This window comes from Cryptomeria japonica, chromosome 1 (assembly GCF_030272615.1).
Source record: "Cryptomeria japonica chromosome 1, Sugi_1.0, whole genome shotgun sequence".
Taxonomy (NCBI): domain Eukaryota; kingdom Viridiplantae; phylum Streptophyta; class Pinopsida; order Cupressales; family Cupressaceae; genus Cryptomeria; species Cryptomeria japonica.
The window spans coordinates 123,032,783-123,060,552 of NC_081405.1; the positions used below are offsets into that span (position 1 = coordinate 123,032,783).

The window sequence follows — 27,770 nt, forward strand, 5'->3', positions numbered from 1 at the left end:
TTGTTGTAATGACAGCCAAAATCAATATATGAACATTGAAGTATGGTGTTTATCATCTTGGTTTTCTTCTGTTTGCATGGTTTCCTTCAGCGGGTTTAGATAGATCCTTTTGGTGTGCAGGTATTTGACGGATTCGGGTTCATACCATTGGGGATATGTTGATTGTGTATCCCTGTGTATGGTTAGTCTGAGCCATAAAAATTGTGTTTAGTTCAATTGCAGGTGTCCATTTGAGCTGCGCCAGAATTGGGTGCTTAGGCATGCACCTGCAGTCTAAAAATCTTCTAAGTCCCCTTGAAGATTGCACCGTTCTTGTGAGGTTGTGAGTTATTCTAGCCAAGCAAGGATTGGTTATGTTGAATCCGTCTACTCGCATACCAATCTTGTTAATTTTAGGTCTCCTAAACCCTTCTCCTTTGCTTTTATTTCCTAGTTCGAGAATCAAATGCAGACCAGCTTGTTGCAAAACGTAAGTCCCCTTGTGCTCCCAACAAAACACATCAACCGATGAGCTATCCCACAGTCATGAACTGACATTTGGAACCTTGAGGTTGTCCCCATTGATCAACTAAAATAGCATTAGGGATTCTTTACACAAGAGAGGATAGGGTACTCAATGAGTAAATTCTATCCTGCGTTGGCCGGATGGAGTTGTAGCAATACGATTTTAGCCACTTCAACAGGTACTACAAGATTATATCATATGTATTGCAAAATCATCAGGGATTATAAATTGTTGATATATGTTGATATAATATTCTAATCACAAATGTAAACTATTGCAATCAACCCAAAATGAACAAAATAACATGGATCAACAATGCACTCAAGTACCCAAACAAATATACCTCTGATAGATGGAACCAAGGCTTGTGTAGAACTGATATCACTGTGCAACTACTAGCATTCTATCAAGCATGTCTGATGCAAACTGAAACACAACGTCAATACTACTAAATGTTGATGCAATACTTTGGAAATGAAGGAGACACACCCAACATCGACATAACCAAGGAATAAACACTCCAAACCACACCCAAATCACACCTAAACACTAGTTACCATAAAGAGATTAATAACGCAGATCTGTTGCAGGTCTGAAAATGAATTTATAGTTGTGAAACCTCTAGCAAATCATACAAGTTCACCTTAAAGTGAATTGGACTTAACCCAAGAGTCTAGATGCCACCAATCAGATCGAAAAACACTCCAAAGAGGCATTGTTTATGCACCATTTCCATGCCCTTTTTCAGCTTGTAAGGCCAGCAAATGCATTGGTACGGCTTCCCAAACTTCACTCTTCACTTCCAGTAGCATGGCCAAACAAAACAGGTCCGCACGGCTAGGGAAGATGAGGGTTTGTTTGCAATACTTCAAACAATATCAAAGACTCCTGCTGGTACGGCCTCCAAGAAGGATGGTACAGCTCGCTTCAAAACTTCCATTTGTCTCCAAAAATGCAAATAAAATCACACAAATAGCATCAAATGATTTGTAAACTAAAAACTCATCAAAAGACATCAAATACCTCCATTCTTGTAGCATCAAAAACTAAAATTTCACTTGCAGCTCACATGTTACTCCTCGATGAAATCACTATAACCAGCTAGGGGGCTTTGTTGCAATTGTTTGTTGTTGCGCCAAAAGCTAAAACTATCAACACCCGATACAAATGCTAGATTTAACCCGACCCATGGGAGGGGGTTAAGCCAAGTCACGAGTCCCCAAGGAGGTGTTGACCACCAAGTCAACAATCTCCCCCTCAGCACTGCCTGAGCCTTCAACACCCACTGAAGGGAAACTTGAACCCGTGACCCAAGGCTCTGATACCGATTGTTGGAATCATAGTTCAAAAAATCGTGGACTCGCCACAAACTCGCAAGTCCTTGGGAGCCGCAAGTCGACTCGCCAAGGACTCGCGAGGCGAGTCCATCTGAAAGACTCGCGAGTCTTTGGCAAGGACTCGCGCGAGTATTTTGCACGGACTCGCGAGTCTTTCAGATGGACTCGCACGACCCAAAAAAAACGTCATGCAACCTTTAAAAGTGAGTTTTTTTTTTTTTTTTTTGCCTTCATTTGGCGTAATTGAGGGAGTGAAATATCTCATGAAGGGTTTTTTTGCCAATAGAGAAATAACACCCAACGCCTATATAAAATAATAAAAGTATTTTTGGCCTTGCGGGGCGCTGCCCCTCGACCCTGCCTGTATCGTGACAGGGAGCGCGCAAGGGGCGTTGCCCCCAAACCCCCGTCGAAAAATATAGGGGGAAATTGTGCTGATGGAAGTAGTGAAAATTTAACCTTTGAGTCTGATTAGGCTCCATATAACAACATAATTAGCATTGAAGAAACCTGGGTATTTAGATTTAGTATTTCAAATTTCAAATATTGCGCGTTTGTAGATCATGACATGTGTAATGTTTCAATTATGGCTCCTATGTTCTCTAAATGCATTAATTTCTTTATGTTTTTTTGTAAAACTATGGTTTTCTTTTTTGCCAAGTCCTTGCAGAGTCTTTCGCGAGTCTTTCACGAGTCCGAATCCGAGTCCAAATTTTTGGTTTGCCGAGTCTGTGGCGAGTCCGAGTTTTTGAACTTTAGTTGGAATCGTTTGCCGTTGCGCCAAAAGCTCGAACTATCAACGCCCGATACAAACGCCAGATTTAACCTGACCCACGGGAGGCAATTAAGCCATGTCACCAGTCCCCAAGGAGGTGCTGACCACCAAGTCAATGGGGTTTTCATCCGCAAAACAAGTATTTTTAAGAGGGTTTTCGTTCTTGAGAAAATAATAGATGAACATATGTTCTCTTAAATGCATAAGAAAATATCATATCATGTCTAATCTCAACAGTGATCTCTCAAACTCCTTTTATAACATTCTAGGAGCAATAAAATAATAATTTTCATTTTCCTCCAAAAGCCTTTTTTTTCAAATTAAATAATAAACCTCTTATGAGAACAAAGTCCCACATGTGCCTAGGCATTCCCTTGTAGAAACAACTTAAAACTCTTTCAAAAGAATTATACCTTAGTTTTCTTTCTAATAACTCCTCCTTAGGCCAACTTAAAATATAATTATTTAATAATTTAATTGTTCACCCCAATGTTACTTGGAAATGCGTTTTCGGCCTAAAGGCACACGTTTCGGAAATGGAAACCATTTTGGGGACTTGGGGATGGCCAGAAACGTTTCCAGGCCATCCCCCATCCTCGAAAAAAATTTAGAAACCCTCCCAAAAACTCGGAAACAGACAACCTCTTTTTCGGGGACCATTGACCGTCCCTGAGATAGCAAGGGACGCCCAAGTTGTCCCCTGACCGTCCCGGGGACAGATGGCTGTTTCCGACAGTAGGCATAATTAAAAAACAATTTTTTTTATAAAAATTATTTTTCGTTATTTTTTTCTATAAAAATTATTAACGAAAGCAATTAAGTTTTTTTTTAATGAAAATCGCTGATAGAAAGTGATTAAATTTTTTTTATTTTTAATAATTATTAATATCAAAAGAAACTGAGCGATTGAATTTTTTTATTTTTACTTGGCTATCGATACCATATTATTGATATCGATATAATATTACATCGATATCATATAATATCGATAAAAGTCATATCCAATTTTAAAGAAAATGAAAAAAACATTGGCAGAGCTTTCATGGCAGCGTTCAACAAAGGGAGAAATAGAGAATTGGTGAAGACATGAAGTGTGAATGGCGAAAGGGTTTTTTTAATTTTCATTTTGATTTTGGTTTGAGCAAGGAAAAAGAAGACTATGAAGTGTCTAATTCAATGATTTTAGAATTAGATTCTAATTTATAAATGTTATTATGTTGCTATGATGAATGTTTATTGTGTTACAATGTTATATAAATTTCAGATTTCCACACACACACACATATATATATACAATGATTTTAGAATTAGAATCCAGATTCTAATTTATAAATGTTATTATGTTGCTATGATGAATGTTTATTGTGTTACAATGTTATATAAATTTCAGATTTCCCTACCATCCCCTGTTCTGAGAAAAAAAACATCCCGAAAACCCATTTCCCCAACTTGGGGTAACATTGGTTTACCCAAGTTGTAGAAAGCATCAAAATGTAATAGATATGAAATTTTGAGCATACCATAAAGTCTCTAAGGAAATAACAAGATGAACTTGTAATGGTGAAAAATATTAGGGTTTCCACCACAAGAAGAATGAAAACCGCTAATATTTTACTTAGGGACCATTACATTCAAAAGAGGGATGAGATCCAATAGATTCAGTCACAATCCAGCAAGGATAAGGACAGAATACTGATTGGATGAAAGGGGTGGATTTGTTTACCCTCTTTAGCGAGTTGAATTGCTGAAATTAGGGTAGAGTGCTAAAAATGAAGGTAAAAACATGGAAACAACAAGTTACAGTCCTTGGATTGAGGCATCCACCTGGATTTGAGAAATATAAGCAGATTTAGACCTGATCCCCAAAAAAAGCTCCAAAAATCTCAGGACCATAGCCAGATTCTCCCTGGTCCTCCGAATTTTTCGCACACCAAAGGGGGTTGATTTGTCTCTGCAAATAATGTCGATTCTGAAGATCACAGCTCCGTACCTATTTCCTGCACACAGAACGAAAGGGAAATAAGTTGGGAATAGGGTTTTGCCCAAGTCAAACCCCGGTTGAGGAATCAACCTTGAATGAAATATTGCAAATACTGAAATAAATAATGGAAAGATATACCTTAGATCTGCAATGGCTGATAATGATGCTTTTCTTCTTGAATGTAATCACATATGTTATATGAAATGCCATTAACATGACAAAACCCTAATCACACACATGCTTGCATATGAATGATGTAATGTTGCTCCACAATTGATGAATGAAGAATGCAGCCTTGAAGACATCTAGAAATGCTTGATGATTAATGCTTCAAAGCTTGAATGCTCGATGACCATAATTTCACCCTTGTATCCTTATCTCCTTATTGTTGTATATCAAAATGAGAGAGGAAAAACCCCTTATATGCTTGCCCGTCAAAAAATATGTTAATTTTCCGACATAGGCTGACACGGGGATGGGTTTCCCACCCAAATTTGGAAATGCGAGAGGGATTAAAATGGGGCCCAAATAAGGAGGACCATAGCGTGGTGCTATGATCCTAATGGGGACCAAAGCGCCAAGACTTGGTCCTACCCCATTTTAGGGCCAGGACAAGGGGGCCATGTGGTGTATGAAGTGAAAATAAGGCCATTTTTGCATGATGCAAGCATAATCAGGTCTTAATTAAGCATTGGGAGATGAACACTAAGGTGAGGGCTCAAAATGTGGACTAAATTGTAAGGGAGTACAATTTAGGACGCTACAGAATTGAAGCAACTTGGTGTCTGTCTAAAAATAGCATGCTTCTCCACGAAGTTTGGATAGCTCCCAAAAGGACGAAATTGCAATATGAAAGCATCCTGAAGCTCACCAAGATTATTTGAACTCATTTCCATGAACAAAACCACTACTTGATTAACCTTGTGCTCTCCAAGAAAGTTGGAGTTCTCATCTATCCACCAATTAGCCTATGGGAAAACTTGAAATATAGGCTAATTGTTCACAAAGTGATTATGATTGAGAAGGGGATTACACTTGTTCTAGTACCATGTTAGAAAAGGTTTAAAACCATATTAGAAAGGGCACATGGACTCATATATCATGTGAGAAGTGTAGGAGAATCACTTATAACCACCTTTAAAAAATAGCCAAAGTTTATCTTATGCAAGAGTTTACCATAAACACAAACAAAATATTGCAATTTGAATTCAAAAGTTACAAATGAGCATGAAACAAATACTAGAGTCATCACTAATATGCTTCTCTAATGAAGTACTTATTTCTCCTATTCCTATTTTCCAGTGTTCCACGGGGACGCGTCCCCCCCCCCCCTTTTCACTACGTCTCCGAGACAGGGACGTCTCCGGGACGAGGGGACGGGGACGCGATGTCCCCCACCGTCCCGCCACCGCCACCCAAGCATCACCGGGGACAGGGAGACGTCTCCGCGTCTCCCAAAGAGACAAGGAGACACCTCCACGTCTCCTTGGGAGATGTTTGGGCATCTCCCCGTCCTTCGAGAGACGTCCAGACGTCTCTCAAGGCAAGGGGAGACGCCCAGACATCTCCTGTCACCCCCACGTATATGCAATGTTTAAAATTAAAAAAAAATTTAAAATGACTTTTGGGGGGGTTAAGGGGGAAAAATAACACACGACGCCTTTAGAAAATAATTAAAGTATTTTTGGCCAAGGGGGAACTTGCAAGGGGCGCTGCCCCTTGACCCCAACTTGGGGGCACTACCCCCAAACCCCTGTTGAAAAATATAGGGGGAAACCGCGCCAATAGAAGTAGGGAAAATCTAACCTCCGAGTCTGATTAGGCTCCATATAACAACACAACTTAGAAATCTAAAATCTTGGTATTTAGATTTAGTATTTCAAATTTCCTATAGTCTCATTTGAAATGTAATTCTTATACTGTAATACTGTCATACATCTTTTCAAAACTAGTTTTTCAAGTACTATATGTATATGTATAACTATATCAGCACCACCACCCCGCCGCCGTCCCCCGTCGTCCCCAAACTTAGGCCCTTGGTCCCCCCGTCCCAGAAACACGTCCCCCCATCCCCAACGCTCATGAAACACTGCTATTTTCATTCCCTTATTCCACAACTCATGTGAGGGAGGAAGCTTTGGTTTATGGAATTTCTAATCTAACCCTAAAAATAATCCTATTGGTCATATTATGTTGAAAAACAAGTTTGATGAATAGTTGTATCATATTACTTTAAAAAGATATATTACACTAGTTCACAAAAAAAAGTGAGTGAATCGCACCTCAAATGTACAAGCAAGGAAAAGCCTTAAACAAAAACAAAAAGACACAAGTACAATTGACACTAAGCTACAAGAGCTATAGAACCGAGAAGAGTAAGAGGTGGGTCATGAACAGAGGGTTTCACCAAGAATTCCTAGCCATTAGGTTAGCTCCCAACCTATAATGGTACCTTCTTCATTTTCTTCTTCCAGTTAAGGAACAAATCTCATTTGAGAAATAGTCGAACTTAGTTGAGAACCTTGCCACTATCATGCCAATAAGAATTACCCATATCATGAGGCTAAGAAGTAGCAAAAGGAACACGCATCTATTGAGACCATCAATGTGCTCAATGCTAGGAGAGTCATGAAACCCATGTGAATTATGTCTAGTATGATCATTAAGGCTAAAGCCACGTCTACACCAGTACACCCTCGAGGGGAGAACCCCTGCTAGAGGGGCAAGGTGACACATGCAACAATATAAGGCACATTAGCCCAATGGTCCAATAAGATTCCACAAATGGGAAACTTCCAATGGAACTTTAGCTTGCACCTAAGTCTGCAAAAGAACATTAGAACAAATCATAGATTTAGTATACAAGGAAAACTTTAAGTTAATAAAAGCTCCTAAAAATAGAGTTGAGTTTCTATCTTTCCAAATACTAAACAAAATCTCCATTCTAAAAGCATGCCAAATTTGGTTGAATTTAGTGAAATCCATGGCCAATAAACAAGAAGAATCATGTTCCAAGAAAAGAGTTTGGATCTAAAAGGCTTGAAAAAATCATGTAACATGTCGGCACCTGTTGACAGGTGTTTTGTGACCACACCAGCACAAAATAAAGTTCCCAACGGTCACTCTATCCTCTCTTGATCAAAATCTCATGTATGCTAAGATTGCAGGAAGATCATACATTGATTCCAAGGTTCCAACTGCATACTAGCGACTTTACGATGGATATAGACTCGTTTGGTTGATGTTGTTGGTAATCCATGGGGACTTACGCACACTTGAAGAAGACTTAACAAGTTCTAAAACTTCAAGGAGATTTTCGCGAATGATCTAGCAGTATATAACTCATTTTGGGGCTTTTGTCGATGAATAATGCAGAAAGTGAATAGGAAAGGGTTGATAAATTCTAATCTAAATCTAAGAACACAACAGATAGCAAAGACTTAGGCCAGATCAACCACACTTTACTTCGCCACTTTCAGAAAACTACATAACAAGGGTGCAATCTTCAAAGGTTGTGCTTGTAGGATTTTAAACCATCAGAGAACAATGTTCATCCAATAATCTAAGTTAAAACGCACATGTAAAAGCTTAGTCCAACCTAACATTGCAGATAGAAATCATCTATCAACAAAAGTTATGAGCAAGTGATCTCACCATAAAGCAATGCAATCTATTTCATTCATCTAAGTACTTGAAGCAAATCTAAACTAAGTGAGAAAGATGAAACCAGGCATGTTTAAAAATAACTGAAGTGAACACCAAAAGCCAATGTATCACTTTTATTTTCTCATAAACTTATAGCAACAATTTCATACAAATCTCCCCCTGTTACAAATGAAAGGGTGACCCCTTTTTATAGGCCTCCAAGAGGAAAATGGATGACCTAGAATACAATCCAATCAATGGCTAAGATTCAACATGCAAAACCTAATTAGGGTTTGACCAAAGATTCCCAAATATGACGCCAAGTAGTGGGGAGAGCCATTAATGAGGAATCTCGCCCATTACACATTAATTTCTCCTTGCTCCCAAAAAGGGCATCCATAATGCAATAAATGCCCATCACTTCTCAAATCGCCCATCATGCATTAAATGAGCCACTATCTCCTTGAATATGGCAGCTTCCATGCATTGAATATACCACCACTTGGTCAAAATGTCCACTAGCAACAAATGCGCCAACATGCCCTCATGCAATCAATAGATTCTCATCCAAAATTGGATGACCATTATCTCATTCATTGATGGTGAATGCGAAAAATTTAGCCATGACGGTTTCCAACTCTCCTATGGAGACACTTGGCACAGTCTCCAATTTGAATTCCAGCAATATAATGTCCTCTTCACACTTGGAAAAAAACTTCTCCCATCTTGATGTCGCTCCTTGAGTCCTATGCATTGTGTTGGAGAATAAGAAAACATTTTCCAAATGTTCCTTCAAGAAGGATTCTACAAAGAAGAATTTGTGCAACCTATCCTCAAGATGGTCAACTGTCAACTCTTCATCAGTCAACTTTCTTGCAAACAATGCCTCTACTGAGTTGAGAATTTCTTCCTAAACCTTTCTGATTGATTCCTTCAGTGATGCTGACTCCTTACTAAATCTTTCAAAGAATTCCTTCCCAATGCAAACTGCATAAAACCACCCAGGGAAGTCATATATTTAATTTTCCTAGAGGACCTTCCCATCAATCAAAGTCTTCCTGGGAATTCCCATTAGTGCCTTCAAGCACGAAATTGTCAAGTCCTGGTAGATATGCGCACCTTCCCTTGAATTGTCCAAAGTCTCAAGCTTGTTCAAGATTGCTAGGATTTGGGAGAAAAAGCGGGCCAAGTCTTCAATAAATTTACCAACTGAAGTGAAGAAGTCCTCCACCCATTCTTTGGAACATTGAGCTCTTCTCCTTATTTCTTCAATGCCATCAATAGATTCTTTGGGAAGAGAAGAGGGAGGAATAAAGGACGAATCTTCCTCTCTAAATGGACACTTTAAGTGTTGCACATATTCACACAAGGTTTTGTTCTCTCTCTTCAACTTCTTATTCTTCTCTTCCATTTTTTTCATCTACTCCTTCAGTGCTAAGGAAGATTCATCAAAATCTTCCACCACCTATGCCTTGGAGGCTAGCCCTAAGTTCACCTATGTGATCTTATATTCATCAGGTGAAATCTCATTCTTGTCTTTGTCAACTTTGGGCACCGCTAGGTGTAATGTCCTAGATCTTGACTCATACCTTGTGATCTTGGAGAACTTTGCTGCCTTCTTTTCTGCTAGTTTATCTATCTCATTCAACAATTCTTCAAGTTCTTGTGCACAGTCAATCTCTTGCTCCGACTTCTTTCTCAATTCTTTCTCTCAACCAATCTGGAGTGACTACCTAACTTCCAATTGCATCTGTTCCTGTGAAACTTCCTCAAAAGTTCCTAAGTCTCCAAGATTTGTTTCCATTAAACAATCCTAATCCTATTGTTCTGGGATCAAAGGAAGTTATTGTCTTTGACTTCTCTGTTGAACAGGCCTATGGGAGGGCACTAACACTAAGAATGTCATGTGCTTGCGCCATGTCAACATCATCCTCATGTGGCTAGTTTCTTGCAATTCCTTCTGAGAACATTTCAACTTCGTGCACGCTAGAAGAGCTAGCAGGTGAATGTGCTTCTTCTATCCTTGGCCTCTGCTGCTGCAGCTCTTCCTACTGAGCTTCCTTCCTCTTCCTTGGCTGTGAATTCAAAGGAACACTTTTCTCCTTCCCACGTTCTACTCATTCTTGCAAAATTTCCTCTTCCCTGGCCTAGGCTCCTGATGACCCTTCAATTGCCTCATTATGGGATTCCAAGTCTCCTATCAGATTGTAGGCTAGGCGAGTATTCTTTGCTTTCAATTTTGCTATGTGTCGTTCAACCCAATGCCTAGTGAATTTCAGAACTAGCCTACTTAAGACATCTAAATCATCAACTTCTGGTTCTGACCAATTTGGCACCTGAATAGGTCTATCCTTCTCCTTTTCATACTTTGGCTGAACAGTATTCTCATCTTCTTCAACTTGATCTGGCACTTGCATAACCTCACAGATTCTTACCAACTTGAGAGGCGATCTAGTAATCAAAGAGATTTGCCACTTCTCTTAATGACTTCCAAATCAGTCCTGGTCAACAAACAGGAATGATCAACAGATCAAATTCCCCTGCACTTCAGGCTTCGCTAAACCAAGGCGGGTGAACCTATACCTGAAACCTAAATCTGCAGGTTAAAATACTTTTCTATAGTGAATTTAAGAAATTTAGTGACTTCAAGATGGCAATTGTTCTTGAACCCAATTTTATTATCTGAAAACTGTGACTGTTCGTTTGTAAATGAATGTTTATAAAGTAGTGATTGTATGAATTAGAAATATGATTCCTTGATGAAACTTGCTTTGCAAATACTTGATTCAAATATATAAAATCAATAAAAGACCATACCTTGATTCCTTACTGGTTTCATATCATTTCAAATGAAAAATCCTACGTTTAACCTTAGAGATAGTTTTAATAACTTGTTAATGAAACAAGACCATCATCTCAAAGGCTTCCATATGAATTGCAATTAAAATGTAACATCCAGTTAGTCTTACCGAATTTAACTTTACTTTGAAAGACCAATAAGACAATTCAAAGTTTGCCAACCAATCCTTCAAACTGATATTCAAACTACAAATCAATCTTATTTACAACAACATAAGATTGCACAATGAAACAATCTATGTAAATAGATTTATCTAAGGAATTGATCAATCCATTGAAAAGATAAATACCATCATGAATGAAAAACACTTGAATCTTTATATTGAAAATAAAATACTTAAACCAGTTGATTTCAGTGCATATCCTCCATCAACTTGGTACTTCCAAACAACGAGTTCATAAGAAATGCATAGAAGATTGTCTTGATGTAAAACTATAAAAACTAAAAAACTTCTGCTATATGTCTTTCCTAAAAGGTCCTCTATATATAGATGGGGATTCACTTTGAAAATGAAAGGGCATACCCTTTCATTAAAACTAAAACTAACAAAAACTACCTAGACACTAACCACCTAGAAACTGCCCTAACAAACTAGAAACTATAAAATACAAAGTCACATCTTTTGATATCTATGGCTGGTCTCCAAGCATCTGATCGCACTTCTGAATGTGCTTCAAGTATCCCTCTAATTTGTAGGTATTTGCATCGTAGATAATATCTCTGACCACAATCTCCAGAGTGACGAAGTTTTCCATGTGCTCGATTGTCTTTGTCATGTCAAGTCCATCAAACCGGGCAATGTTAAGGGAAGCACTGAGAAGACTTTGGCATTCCACAATCCAGTTATCCTTATCCTTAATCTGTCCATTCTAATCTTCAATCTCTGGAAAACCATGTTGTACTATTTCCTTACATTCATCAAATTCATTTTGCAATTTTGTGTCAAAGTCTTCATGCCTTTTTAACAACCTTTGTATTCCTTCAATAACTTTAGCATCTGCATTGGCCATTGTCTTATCATGCATTAGAGTTCCTAGTTTGTTATAAATCCAGTTGTGGGATATTGCATTATCCATATTCTTCTGATAAACAACCCAAAAATCTTCAAGGAAACCCTGCAACTTTTCAAATCTTTTGGTCAGTAAAACAGAGGCTGCATCAGCCCTCACACTCTGCATTTGCTTTTTTAACCTTTTGTTTTCCAATTGTACTTCTTCACATTTCTTTTTCCATTGGGACCCATCATGGATCTGTGGCACAGGTTGTCCTCTTTTTAGCAACTCTTTCTTCCTTGAAGCTTCCCAAACTGATGAACTTGAAGCTTCCATGATGCGTGAAGAACTGTAAGCAATAATTCTTACCTTGGGTGTTTTTTACTAAGACATAGTCTGCATTTGGTTCTTAATTCGCCTCGTGTGAGCCATCAATCTACTCAATTGTAAGCATTAAATACAGGTTGCTTTGGTTTCAGTTTTGAATTGCATCTGTAACGGCTCATCGGTATATGCTTTCCCGATGAATTACTCCCTTGGTGCCATTAGCAATGTTTCATTCCTTAAGTTACTTTGTTGTTTATCGGCGTGTGTCTTCCTGATGCCTCCATCGGGTATCGGCATAACCTTGAATAGCTTATGCCGATAGTTATTTTTTCTGCGATGAACCTCCTGCTTTATTATTTCTATTGGGTATCGGGATAGCTTGAAATGATACATCCCGATCTCTTTAAGTTATGCCGATGACTAATGTCTCTCTTCCTATCGGTGTAAGTTTTACAAATAGCCTTATTGGCTATCGACAAAACAGTAATTTGCATGTTCCGATAGTGAAAGCTACACTAATGATACTTTAGTAATTACTAAGTCGGTGTATATCCTCTCGATGTGTCTATCGGGTATCGGGATAACTCCTATCTCCTTCTTGCGATAATTAATCACTTCCCGATGACCTTTGGCTTTGCTAAGGTGCTTTCTTCGGGGTAAGCTACACCGATGGTTTGATATGCTTATAAAATGTGCTCCCCTTAATGAAATACACATGTTTATGATTTCTTATATATAAACTGAACAAAACCTTACACAAGCTCAACCTCTAAGATATTACATAGATCTTGCTTCTTTCGCTAAATTTGTCAAAGTGAAAACCTTATCTTTACTCAGTGCCACCCCCTAATTGCTTGGCTGATGGTTGACTCTCTAGAGATAGATCACAGATGGATGGGAATTGATGTTGTAGGATTACTCATGCACATAAAATTTCAGCAATAACTATTCTCATGATAAAAAATACTTGTTTAAAACATAAGCAAATAGTATTAGCATAAATAATTTGAAAAATTATGTGCTAACATGAACTTCGGAAATTGAATGTACCCGACTCCATACTTTTTTACTAGCTTCCTTGCTTCCTGCGACAACATTGTATGAAGTCCTCCTTGCAACAATCTAGTAATATGCATAGTGAAAGTTTTGCTTGCCTTTTTGAAAGTATGATCATATAAGTGCAATTGTAGATAGCACTCATGAACTTTTAGCTATCCTGGTCTGCATCCCATGGGTCCTTTGCCTGGCAATCCGTTAACTTGCCCATTCTAGCCAATAAGTAAATAACATATGAGCTCATATAGAAAGATTGAGATTACTTTAAATTTCTCAGTTGCTCGTCCAAGTTGTTGCTGATTACTTTTGCTCAATCTATTACCCTATTGCCTCCCATTACTTCACTAATGAAGTAAAACATCTAAGATTCAAGCATGAAGGCCTATGGACACCCCATGACACTGCTCATCATCAGTACAAGATCAGCGTATTCTTCTTTGAAATCCATGCTAGTGATCTGCTTGGGTCACTTTGAAATATGAGGCTTCGCCTTCTGTATACACACCTTATTGATTATTCTAGTGCATCTCTCAAAGCTAGAATCATAAATGAATGTTGTTCTTCCCTTGGTCTTGTATGTCATGGACTGGTATGCAGGAATCCCAAAAGTTTCTCCAATTGCTTCAGATATACTATTGGCCAAGAGATTGCCATCAGGTGCCAAAATCACCCTTCTTTCAGCGTTGTAATGCTTCATACATTCTATAATCAACTACGGCATTGGATGGTAGGAGGGAAGCCGACAGCTTTGACTATTTTACTGGCAATGGCTAATGGAAGACGTCTAGCTGTTCCATATACTCTTTTTTCGAACTCTCCCAGCTTGAAAGTTCCCAAGTCGGTGTCACTGACTTCTCTCCATTTTGAAATGATTTTTGACTCCGGAGAAATCATCAATGGTCGTTCTTGATTTGTGCTTGTCGAGAGGTACTTGTCGCCTTGCTAGATTCCACCATTCCTACAAAATAAAAATAATTAACATTTAATTTGTGACAAAATAATTCTATAAATCCATTGAGGAAGGAAATCCAGGCTGACAATTCCAAAATTGGAATGAATAAAAACCTCCAAGAATGAGAAGTTCTAGAAAATAATAAAACTTCACTTCTGACTTTTCTTCACTTCTCTCTAGCTTCCAATTTCTCCAAAAACCGTTGTGAGAAATAAATTCCAAATTGTCGTTTAAATAGAGTCTCCCACTAAGCTGCTAAGTTGGCAAGGGGTTAAAATTGGCAGTTGCATTGATTTTCTTCAATCATGCATCATGATTCCTTCAACAACTCACCATGTAAGTGGACCTCGCCATCATTTTGAGTTCAAAAATGGAAACTTCTATAAACTTTCGAGTTGTGTCATAAATATGGAATATTTCCTTCGCATGTCGCCAACTCATTTATTACGAAAATCTTTCCATTTCGGGGGCATAAAGATATTTTTGAATGATTTTCCTACTTTGGAAGAATTTTAACAATTTTGTCCACTTTTGAAGGAATCTTGTACATTTGGAATTCTAGGAGAGAGAAAATCTTTCTAGAGAGACTTTTGTCCTAAAGGAAAATTTATGTGTTCTTGTGCACACCTCGTCCTAAAGGAAAATGTATGTGTTCTTGCACACACCTCGTCCTGAAGGAAGATTTTTTATCAAGTGACCATTTTTCCACGTCTGAGAAATTTTGTCTTGTCCCAAGTCCTGGAGAGAGAAAATTTTCAACACTTAGCCAAATTTTCCTTGTACCTTGCAATTATTCAACCTTGAGCGCATTCCTCAGGAGAGGAAGGAATTTTTTGTGAGGATGAAAAAATAATCGTACATGTCATGATTTTGACGTTCTATTTCTATCCTTGGGTGCAATTTGCTTATAGACTAGGAGTTTGGAAAATTTGGAAAATTTCTCCTTGACTTGTGTTTGGCATCCCCTATCTATCCTTGGGTGCAATTTGACCATGGTGAAGGAATTTGGAAGAAGGAAAATCCTCCTCTTCATGCTTTTGGCGCTCTGACTTGACCTTGAGTGCATTTCCTTGGAAGTAGAGGAATTTTTAGAAGTTTGCATTTTTCCTCATGACCTCATTTTGGCGCCTACTTCCTCCTAGAGTGCATTTTCTAGTTGGAGATGGAATTTTTGGTGTGGAGCGAAATTCCTCCATGCATTGGTTTTGGCGCTCCAACCTCATCTTGAGTGCATTTCACATGGGAAGGAGGAATCTTGGAAATTTAGAAAATTCCTCTCTTGATATTTGCGCCCTACTACCCTCCTTGAGCGCCACTCTTAGGTGATGGAAATTTCCTCCATGTCTTGATTTTAGCGCCCATCCTTGCCTTGGAGTGCTTTTTGGAAAGTGTGAAGGACTTTTGTTAAGTTTTGAACTTTCCCCTTTGCCTTGGATTTTGAGCTCATCACCTGGACTTGAATGCCATTTTTGGATTGAGGGGGATTTCTCAGGTGAAGGAAAACTTTCCACACCTTAGAATAAATTTCTATGCTATTTGCCACTTTAGGAAAGAATTCTAGACAGCCATATTTTTTATCAACTATATGCTTTTTCAACTTTATGGATTTGGAACTTGGATTTTCAGGAATGCTCTGCCACCAGTGTCTTGCCAACTGCTTGCCAAAAATAGACTTACTAAAAATAGTAAGTAATTCCAAACATCAAATTAGGGCAAACCAAGACAGGGTGACACTTACTAAAAATAGTAAGTTTGTTTAAATGTAAAATTAGGCCAACCCGACATGTAGTGAAACTTACTAAAAATATTAAGTGCCCAAAATTCGCTCAAATTTCACTGGTAACTTCCATGAAGGTTTCTAAATACATTGCTTCATTCAGATTCCCAAAACCCTAAGCTATTGACCTCAAATCTAAATCTGAAGGGTAAAACTAAAAACCCTAAAATAGACAAAACAAACTCCAGACTTAGTCAAATTTACTCAAAACACTTGTAGACTTGACCAAAAATTTACAAAAACACTTGCAAACCTGGGGAGATTGAAGAAACTGCTAAAAGACCCAAAAGACCAAGTGGACCAAAAATGTAGGAGGTCCCCATTTGGAATGGGGTGATGTGTGATTAGGTCACAACAACACCCAATTTGATTGTGTCCAAATTGTGCTTGAATCCTACCCCCTGTTATGCATTTTGGCCTTCTTATCTCCATCATTGATAACCAATTTGAGATGTTTTCTATTGGGTTTCCCCTAATAAAACTTTCCATATGTGTTGTTCTCCAGATCACCCATGTGCCTACTCATGTTCAGTTAAAAAGAATCTTGGAAAGTTCCAAGTGTGGAGATTTTGGTGTTAAAATTTCTAAGGACTCTGCTTATGTCAAAGTTTCCCTTTCTGGTATGCCTTTCCGAGAAACTCTACCTTGTTCCTTTGTCCCTATCAAGATACCAAACTTTCCCATCTTGGCATGCTTTTCATCCATTACATGCCTTTGTCCCTTTTCCCTATCAAAACTTCAAAGCTCTCCCTTTGACATCCATGTTTCCTTTGACCTCCACTCTTTTCCTTGCCTTTATCAGAGTTTTTAAATTCCTATTAGCAAGATACCTTTCATCCAAACCTCAACTCCCTGATCCTTCACACTAAGTTACCTTTTGGAGTCACAATTTTGGCCATCCCCCAGGTACCTTTTCCTTGGAATCTTCGATCCTTGACTTCATACATTTTCTTCTATATACTTTTCGAAGTTGACGATGGAAGAAAACTCGTAATGTGGTACAAGGTATGAAGTATCCCCAAATCCTAATCCCCAATACTTTCAACTACAATATCTCATTAGGGTCGTGAGTTCAAACCTATTCTTATGTGCACATCAAAAGAAATGAATTCCTTGTCATCCTCATCCCCCCTACAATGGTATGGATCATGAGGTATCCATTGTGACCATTTCACACATCGCCCAATCACAAATGGGGACCCCTCTTTTGCTTTCGGTTTGGGTTTTGGGTTAGATTGCTGGGAGTGTTCCTTTTGAATAAATGAGTGTGAGGCGAAGCTTATGCTTGTATTTTGGGAACCAACGATTTCTTTGACTCATCCATTCAAGGGAGCCAAGGAAATGGTCTAATCTTTCAAATATGTTTCCAACTGCAACCCTCCAATTATTCCAAGTAAAAGTTTCATTTCTTGGCTTGATGTCTAGAACAAGTAATGAATTTTGTTGCACAAAGGAGGTGAAATCATGTTAAGATTGAGTAATTCTACACAAGCCACACTATTTATCAGTGATATTTAAAACCACATTGAAATCCCTGCCCAAAACTACTAATTTCTTATTCAATGCAACTAGAGCATTAATGATGTCCCAAGGAATTTTTTTTTGAGGATTCAACCCATATATTGAAAAGATAAAAGTTAAGATTAGAGGAAGAAGGTGAGGAAAAGCATAATTGCCAATTTGATCCTTGGCTGATTAGCATCACACTAATGGATGTCATATGATAAGATTCCAAGACACCTGGAAAGAACATGAGGCAGAGGTGAAAATTCCCTTCAATTTATGCCATTTTAGCATAAGCTTTCCTATTTCTCCAATACTAAAGTTAAAGTCTTGCAAAAGTATAATGTCTGGTTTTTGCAATTCTAGTTGACACTTGATTATCTTTGGTCAGGTCATTTAGGCCCTAATATTCCATGATAGGATTTTCATGGCACTTGTGAGGGGCCCTTCCCCCTTGCTTTGGTTTTTCTTGCCAACACTAAGAATAGATTGGAAACCAACTTTTATCTCCTCTAGGGTGACTTTCTCCACCACATTCCTACCAAGCCTTGTTACCAAGCCACAATCAGCCTTTACTTTTTATCTCTTGTTGTGAGATATTGTACATGGAATTGGAAATAAACATATCCTTATCCTCCCCTCATTCAATCTTTTCTTCTTCTACCACATCTTAGTTTAAAGTGGCCTGCTCATTTGATCTAATTCAAGGAGCGTTCTCATTCCAAGGTAGGGAAGGGGGTTTTGGAACCAAATCACCCTTAGATGATAGGTGGAGATGAGAAAGTGACACTATCAACCCAAAGGATGAAGGGTCAAGCTTCAAAGAGGGAACCAAAGCAAAGTGAGGATTCTCAAAGGGTTTTCAGAAATCTTTCACCTTTGAAAGGCTTGCTTTGTATCTTGTAAAAAACTGATCTCTAGACTTGCAGAATCTACAAAAAGGAGGACGAATCTCAACTTCAATAGATTGATGCCAAATTGGCATGCCTGAAATTAAAAATATTTACCTCGGAATGATCTTTGAAGGGTTTCTTACGATGCATATTCTTGCATAAACTCTAGACTCCACTTAAAAATTTCTTCATCACATTTCAAAAAATTTCTCATGGAAGCTCCAATTTGTTCAAGGATGGACGGATCACAATGCTCCTCTAGTAAATTGTAAATCAACACTAGGTCTGTAGCAACCACCCTCAATTTTTAAAATTTGCCAATATGAAAGCATCAACATAATCATGCCAACAGTGATTTATAGCTGTCATAAAATGCTGATACAAGATAACAGTCCTGGAACAAGCTGATATGGAATGTAAATTGCTAAATCACATCCCAAAGATCCCCACATTATGAAATAACATCCCAGTTTGTAAAAAACAATAAAATACCTCAAAGAATGATAGTCATATGCTGGTACAGGTCAAGAAAAACACTGGGATAAGTGCTACAACTGATCTAGGCAGCGAGCAATTCTCGGAAATTTCTTCACCAACTCAATTCCACAAACACCTAGAACTTGGGTAATGCATTAATAAGTATTGCAGGTCTGCAACACTTGGTTACTTGCTGATATGGTGAACAGGTCTGTAAATGCATGTTAAACAACTTCTACAAGGCTGAATAGCGAAATAACATTCCAGTGAGCTTTCCAATACATATTTCACACTCCCCAATATGAAATAGACAGGAAATCTACAACAAACTTCATCAAACTCATTCCATAATCCCAGCGAATGATGCCTTAGCCAAATAAACAACACAAACAGTCCCAAAACTGAACTATCATAACCAACAGGTAGCTGAAAATGGCATGAACCAGACAAAGAAATCTGATATGTTCTGGAACAGCAAAACCTAGCGCTACAGATGTTCACCATAACACCTCAAACAATGACTAATCTGAGTAACCACTTCAACACACCTGATCACTCACCCCAGAATGATAAATTTAACTTGACAAGTCAGAAATGAGGAGCAATCAGGTACATGTCTGATAACAAGGGGTTAAACTAGAGCAGCATCAACATGTACACTTAGAACCCTTCATTACACCCTTTGTCCAACATAAATCCTCCTAAAGCTGGAAGATATGGCCAAGGTGCTACCAAAAACCTAAGATAAAGATCATGGAAGAACTCGTAGGTTCAATCTGAAAGCATATCATTTCAAATATTCAGCATATGCAACTGAGACCCCTTCACCTCCTTTTAGAGCTTTGTTGGGAAAAAACCAATTTGAAAATATTAAATAATTCTTTTTCCCACCAAAGGCCTTTTAGAATTATTAAAATGAATTTCATGTGCAAGTCGCACTTTCATTTTTCCCAAGGCATCCACTTTTGAGGGGACATAAAGAAACTTTAATAAAATATTACTTAAGTAAATAATTTAACAGTAAACATTTGAAACTTAAGTGTATATTTTGAATACTCCACCCAAGTTGCGAAAAGCACTAGCAAGGCATCGAAAACCAATTCTGATCATGCCAAGATGTAATTGAAGCAATGGGATGATGACTGGTCCCAACGTTACAAGGTTAGACGCTTAGGAATACAAAATCTCATGGGAAAAATTTTTGGAGAGCATTTCATGATAAAAAAATCTTAAAACCTTCTATAAACCATGCGCTCCTACCAAAAATACTTTTCCATTCCTCTTCATTCGAGCGTTGTACAATAAAAAGTCCCTTGGGCAAGAACTTAAGTCGAACCAAGGATCCCCACAAAGAAAGAATCCATTTTTCAATCCTTTCCATGGCAAGCTAGGTGCCAGAGAATTTACTGATTATATAGCTTTGTTTTCCAAATCCACCAATTGCCTCTCCAAAGAATAAGGGGGATTGTACTTTTGATTTCTTTAGGTTCCAAAGCTAACTTGTAAAGATTCTTTTCCATGGATAGAGGGCTTGATCTGACAATTCTATGCCCTTCATACCCCACCTTTTCATCTCACTTTCTGGGTGAGACAAGATTGATAAAACTTGCCAAAGCATCATCATGGACATCATCAAGCCTATCCATTCTTCTATCTCTCCCATCAAGAGGTCAAGGATCAAAAGTTTGTGCCCTAGGCTCAAGTCATGCCCAATCTTCACGAACAGCTTCCACATAGCTTCTATGTGTCTTGTCACTTTTGTGGGAGCTTGAATGAGTGTGATTGTGGAGATCCTTTCACAAAAAGGGCTTGTATACGATGGTTGTCTTCCAAGAGCCAGCCGCAAGCATCTATGCCCACCATTGTATCTTTCCTAGATAGGTAGCCGAGGAGCATCATATTGTTGATTACCCCTTTTGAAACCCTCTATAGGTTCCCTCCTTTCTTTTCCACAACATTGATGTACCACCACATTTTGCTCGAGTTCAGATCTAGATTTACTACTCTCCTAATCATTCCTTTGAGCATTTTCCTTCCAATACGCCACAGTTCTTTGATGAAACTCCAATTTGGTTTTTACCAAATGTCACTCCAGTCATTCCATCTTAAGGATTTTTTAATCCTATTATTAGGTTTCTTTTAGTTAACTTTTACTTAAGCTTTGTTTAGAATAATTTTTATGCTTTAAAGTTCTTCCTTTCAAATTTCTTTAGTAGCTTTAGGCATTTTAATTTAAAGATAATGCAATGATTTTGGGATAAATTATTTATCATCCTCACCCCCAAAAATACAGTTTTTTAACATTATACATAAGTACTCGAAGCACTATTTTTTAAATGATATTTGGTTTGAGTGAATGTCTTTTATTTATGCCTTTGAGATAGTTCCATTTTATAATTCAAGCATTGAATAGAAAGTGGGTAATTAAGCAGGTACATATACACCAGCTTGTAGGCTTCAACAAGCTTCTTCACCCATCAATATGCTTTTTTGGGTTCCAAGGAAATGGACATTTGCATCTGGTTTTGGGTTACCTGTTGGGACATTTGCATCTGGTTTTGGATTACCTGTTGGGAAAAAATAGCTAACTAGCATCTTATGGGATTATTTGATTGACAATGGGTACAAAACCCATTGCAAGGATGTTGATGAAAATATTGACAATAAGTTTAGCTTCAACATGGTTAAAGGTAATTAGTTTGTCCATAGTTTTAGGACTTGAACTCGGCGTGGACTCGGCAGTCCAAAAAAGGATTTGGACTTGAGACTCGGCAAAAAAAAACATAGTTTTACAAAAAGCAAAAAGAAATTAATGCATTTGGAAAACATAAAAGCCTAATTTGACTATCAATTTGTCATAATTCAAACATTACACATGTGATATGATCTTTAAACACTTAATATTTGAAATTTCATAATTCATACTCAATAACTAGTGGGGGATTGGGAGTGGAGACCCTAATGGATTGGAGGGGCAGCAATGATAAGCTGCACAAGGTGTTAGATATGAGAAAAACCCAACGATAGAAGGGGTGTGGGGAAACAAACTTTCATTTTCCAACGGGTTGGAAGTGGGGGTCCGAGGGCTATGCCCCCAAAATTATTATATTTTGGGATGATTGAAAATGGACAAGTTTGAGTTGCAGCAGACCTGTTTTGGACAAGAAAGTGAAAAAAAGAAGTGAAAAAAAAATTAAAAAACCCAATTTTTAAAATTGTTGGGCGTCCCAGCCAGACGCAAGAGTCTCGCGTCAAGACTCGCAAGTCTGAGTCTAGGACTTGCGCAAGCCTCATGCCAAGACTCGGCGAGTTTTGGCCGAGACTCTCCATGACTCAGCTCGCAAGTCCGTGGCGAGTCAACTAAGCGAGCCTTAGGACTTGCGAGTCCCACGAGTCTTTACCAAAACTCGCCAAGTCCTCAAACTATGAATTTGTCAATATGCTAAGACATTCTCAAAGAAATCTGACATAGCATTCACTATAAAAGTAGTTTCTGTCCATGAACCAGGCCTCTTTGATTGGGCAAGAACATCTTATTTCAAGTCTTGGAAAGATACTCTTTTGCATTAGCTTCTAAGTACGTCACTTATTGCCCTGAGGCATTTTCCCTACTTTTCCAACCCCACATAAGTCAAACGTACATTTTGTTCTTTGCTTTACATATTTACACTCTGTAACATTCATCAAGATCGGCTCTTTAAATGATAAAGTAATGCTGTATCTTCCTTTTCTTTTCTGTCTAGAATGAGGGATTTTAAATGGTTGAATCTGTTGACGTTGAATTTGAAATTGTCGAGGCAAGTTTTCTCCAAGATGGTCTGTGGACCATACTGGATCAATCGAGTTTTTATGCTCTATTCCTAGAATTTTTTCAGTGACAGAAGAAAATGAAAAATTAGTCGATGCTTGTCATGACATCCTGCTATTTCGTTTAGCCTATCACTGTGAGATAGTCGTGTTTTCCTAGGTAAATCAGGACTCCATAAAAAAATCCATGGAAATTGACATCTCTGGTTTTTCCAGTACATACGACAGTTGGTATTTTCCAACTTCTGCTTTTGAGATGCTGCACCGGATGCGCACCTTGACATATGTTGTAATGTCTTCACCCATTTTGGGCCAGTATAAGAATATATGTTTTGATCTCCAAAGTGCAATGGAATTCCACGTTTTTCCATTTTTAAATCAACTGGAACCCATTCCCACTTGATCAAATATAGTTTCTGATGTAACAGCCTGCAACACCCTTTAACAAACACCTGCAACACACTTCAACACTTACGCAAATCTGATTCCTAAATCAGAAAAATAAGTTTGTTTGAACACCAAACTGATGCAACAAAACCAGAGAATTTGTTAATGCAATAAGAAACAAGTTTATATAACAAGAGACTAACCTATTGGCTTCTCATAGCAGCATTCAATCTGATCTATGGCTGTCCTTAGACCTGCAATAATAATGCATCATTTCCCACCCTTGAAAAAAAAAACGGCAATTTCCCAGCTTTCTCTCTTTCCAAAAAAATGGAATTTCTTCCTCTCTTCTTCCAGAAAACCCTGCCCCAAAAACCAAAACCAAAAATGCTACGCCCAGACTAAAGGAGGCACTCAAAAAAAAGTCATTAAATGCCAACCCCTCTCTCATACGTTACATTCAGAACCGATTACAGATTTGCTAAAATTGGAGTCTTTACGGGACTCCAGTCTTCCAGCATAAACAGTTAAAAATCTAACGCCTGAGTCAAGCGAAATTTGAAATTTGCACTTGGCGTCCCTCCACGTGGATGCCCCTGCATCAGTTTCTCTTGAACTTACGAAAATGCCTTCTACGGTAATACGAACTTGACTGGAACAAGATGATAAAATCTAACCAGGACCCACAGAGTGTAAGGAGGACATAAATTGTCTCAAAATACTAAGCAGTGTATCTACTCCTATCAAGATATGGCACATAAAAAGCTAAGGTCTTTATAATAAAATATCATCTCATTTCCTGTTGCAACCTTTCCAACCTGAAAGAAATCTAATACTAAGTAGTTGCGTAATCAAAACCTAAATGTGACATATTGAAATATGAATGGACACAAAATACTGCGCAGCATACAAATAACAGATTATACGCACACAAACATAAATATAAGTGTTCAAAATCTCATCCTTGCTTAGGTGGATATTACCAGAATTTCTAATTTAGATGTGGAAAATTTTGCTCAAACCTGAATCGGGAGGTCCACTTAACTTGAAAAGGAACAATTTTTTTTGTGAACCAGATTGTTAATAGTGCCTTCTTATGGTGCTCCTTGTCGTGATATCCAACATGTATTTCCGGGACAGTAAGATTAGAGTTTGGAATCGTATCCTGTGGACACACAATCTATACTTCCTCTTATTATGGTGCGGCTCATACTATATGATGGTATTTGATGTTAACCACACTGTAACCATTTAAATGGATTAGGAGATCCCAGGCAGAAGGTATTTGGTTCGACAGCTTATAGTATTGTATACGAGAGTATTTCAGAGGTTTTACTCGGATGTCTAAGCTCCATTTTTCATCTGAAAATGAAGACAAATGCTATACATATGTGTTGGAAATTAGGATCATATGAAATGCATATATTCAACACATCACAAAATATAAATATATATGGAAAAATCTTTTCATCTTAAAAAGTTCATTTATTCTAAAAAAATATAATTGAACTTCCTCACTTTCTCCTGGTAAATAATGCCCCATGAATTCTAATGAGAGGAAAGATCCTTAGATATAGAAGAAAGGGTGGCAAAATATATAAAAGGTAGTAGTCACATTTATTCAAAATATGAATAATTAATAATATAATGAATTTATAAAATTATTAATTATTTAAATCTCGTATATTTTATAAAACATATAATAAATATAAAATTTTATAATATTATATTAAAACAATATTTAAATGTTATGAAAGTATGATCACCCCTAATAATATTATATTCTAACAATATACCTATCTAATATAGCTCTAGATTTTGCTCTGTCTCAAAAACAGCCAGAGGTCAGGAAGACATTGAAATAACAGAGCAAAAACTCCTCTCTATGTAGAAATATGGTTTCAAAAACAAGTTCATTACCTCCTGCAAATAATAACATTTAGAAGATTAACCTACAATCATCAGATTAGAGTAAAAAACATAAACAGTATGGGCAATGTATTAGATTCATGTGTCCAATCATCAAACATATATGAACATATACTGAACTTTTTTGTTTAAAAAGAGCATCACCTGAGGACCCCGTGTGATTGCTTTGCTAATAATATCGTCTTTTGCTCCTAAACTCCTTAGGTAGTCAATATTTGACTCCATTGTTGCTATTGTGTGTGCCAACAAGCAAGGTCCCCTTGCTATGACCTTTCCTAGGTTCCTTGGCTTCACACCACGTTTAATAAGATATCCAAATATTTGTCCCATTCTCACTGGATTTATAAGCAGTGCATCAGGATACCGTGATACTATTTTTACAATATCATCATCAGTCACATATTGCTTTAAGTATGTATAAGAACTGCTACTGGCCTCCGAGTCGATACCCAGAATATTGGGCCGCCTTAGAATGGCTTTTCCAAGGATGTCGGGTTTTAAGCCAATTCTCACTAGAAATTCCAAACGGGCCTTGAGGTTATGTTGTATCACAGGGGAGAACAGCCTACTCACTCTCAATAGAATCTTACAAAGGCAATCATTTGGGACACCAGCCTGAAGCAAGCAGTTGACACTGAAACTAACCTTTTCCGCTGGGTATCTAAACACCTGTGGCTTATTGTGCAAAACTTTCACAAGTTCCTCCTTTGTCATCCCAACTGATTGCAAGAACTCAAAAACCTTGCTGAGTTCATCAGCATCATATTCAAGGAATCCTGGAAACTGGAGGCAAATACCAGGTAGTGATTTCTTTGGATAGCCTAGTTGTGATAGCACATTGAATATCTTAGAAAGCTCAATGGGTTTAATTTTCAACACAGAGGGAATTTTGCTTAAAATAAACCCAATCTCAGGCTTGCTCAAACCTGTATTGGTAAGAATACTTATGACACCTGTTACATTTGCGGTGTTTGTTTCCGATGCATATTTCAAGCATCTTCTATATGCTGCTAAGGACATGTCCATTCCTTCAAAAATTTGAAAATCAGTCAACTCTTCATGAATGTGTATAAATCTGTTCCTGTCATTCCTTTCATGTTCTGTTTCACTTTCCTCCTTCATCCTCCCTCTTTCTTCAGAGTTGGGTTCTTCAATAGCAATGGAGCTGTTTTCAACCCTTGCAGTGTTGGCATTTAAGGGTTTCTTCTCCTTGAGAGAAAAACACTTTTGTAATACTTGAAATTGAGATTGAAGGAGATTTTTACCTCCACCAGTTTTGTTAGCATTTTTCCATCCATAGCAAATGGGTGAGGAGAGAACCAGCTGAGGAAGTGGTTGGATATGCAGAGGCAAAGATAAAGAAGAGTCCAGTGGAGAATGAGCCTGGTTCACTGCCTTTGTAACCACCATTTTGTTAGCCTGGAGAAACAATGAAGTCTGGTAATTGTGCAAGTGATGACATCCCCCTAGAGGCAAGAGACCCATCCCCTGTTCCCTATAATGATATCTATGAGTGAATCCTCCCCACAGGTGCACAAGGCACCCATGATCTTTTGCTATTGGAATCATCATAAACAATTCATACCCAACTCAAAACAAACATGAATAGCTCAAACCCAGCTCAAAACAACCACGTACAGTCCACACAGACCTCTGAACACTAATAAAAAATCCTATAAATATATCTACACTTTCAATGACTTAGTTACAGCTGCCCTGTTATTAATGGAGTTTAGTAGTGGTGAGTATTGAGGCTTCTGAAATCAACTTCAACTTACTTGTACGATTTGAAACGCAGTAATAAGAGGAATTGTTCTTGAGTTTGTGCAGTATTGGTAGGTAGATGAGATAGTCTGGAGCGGGCAAAAAGTACCCACATTATCTTGTCTAAGGAATTAAGAGAGAAGATGAGATAAGGGTGGCAAAGAATGAACGTGTGGCTGGAAACAATATCGAAATCCAACAAAGCCTGCCATGTTTACGAACTCTTATCTATTTGCTGAGTTGTCACGGTTTAAGTCACGTCATCAAATAAATGCCTTCTAAAAAACATAGCAACAAATAAATCAAATAGGCATAGTTGAAGGAGTTAAGATAATGTTGAGGTTTCAATAAATATTTTTAATATTTTTTTATTAAAAATATTAGTTGAAATATTTAATTATAATTTTTTAAAGATATAGGTAGAATGGAAATACTTCTTACAATTACATTATTACATTAGTAAAATGTATTATCTTAAATAGGAAATAATGTCGCAAAATGAGGAATAATATAACTCTATTAAGGAAATAGATTTGAAGTCACGAATTTAATAAAATTAAAAGAAATCAATAGAATTAAACAAGGGTCGCTCTAATGTTGGATCTAGGAAGAAGGAACAGGTGAGCAAGGAGGTCTTGCCCATCATGTTTTATCCCATCCTGTGTCTAGTGGATCTCTACCATCATCCAAGAGTTCCCAACTAGTAAGAACAACATTTTCTCTATCCTTAGAATCTGCTTGTAATTGGTTACATATATTCCTCAGCAAAGATATGACAAGGGACCCCCACCCATGCTATTGAG

General features: G+C 37.8%; 1 protein-coding gene across 2 annotated transcripts in view; it reads right to left on the reverse strand.

Annotated features, from left to right (window-relative positions):
* LOC131026679 (transcription termination factor MTERF6, chloroplastic/mitochondrial) overlaps positions 1 to 27,136 on the reverse strand; it is a 79,737-nt gene extending 52,601 nt beyond the window's left edge. The window contains exon 1 of one of the 2 annotated variants that reach the window (XM_057956606.1): positions 25,348 to 27,136. In XM_057956606.1, coding sequence (XP_057812589.1) covers positions 25,348 to 26,775 — 1,428 coding nt within the window. In that variant the 5' untranslated portion in view covers positions 26,776 to 27,136. The remainder of the gene's footprint in view (positions 1 to 25,347) is intronic. The other variant, XM_057956605.2, reaches the window with a different exon arrangement.
* Between the last annotated feature and the right edge of the window lie 634 nt (positions 27,137 to 27,770).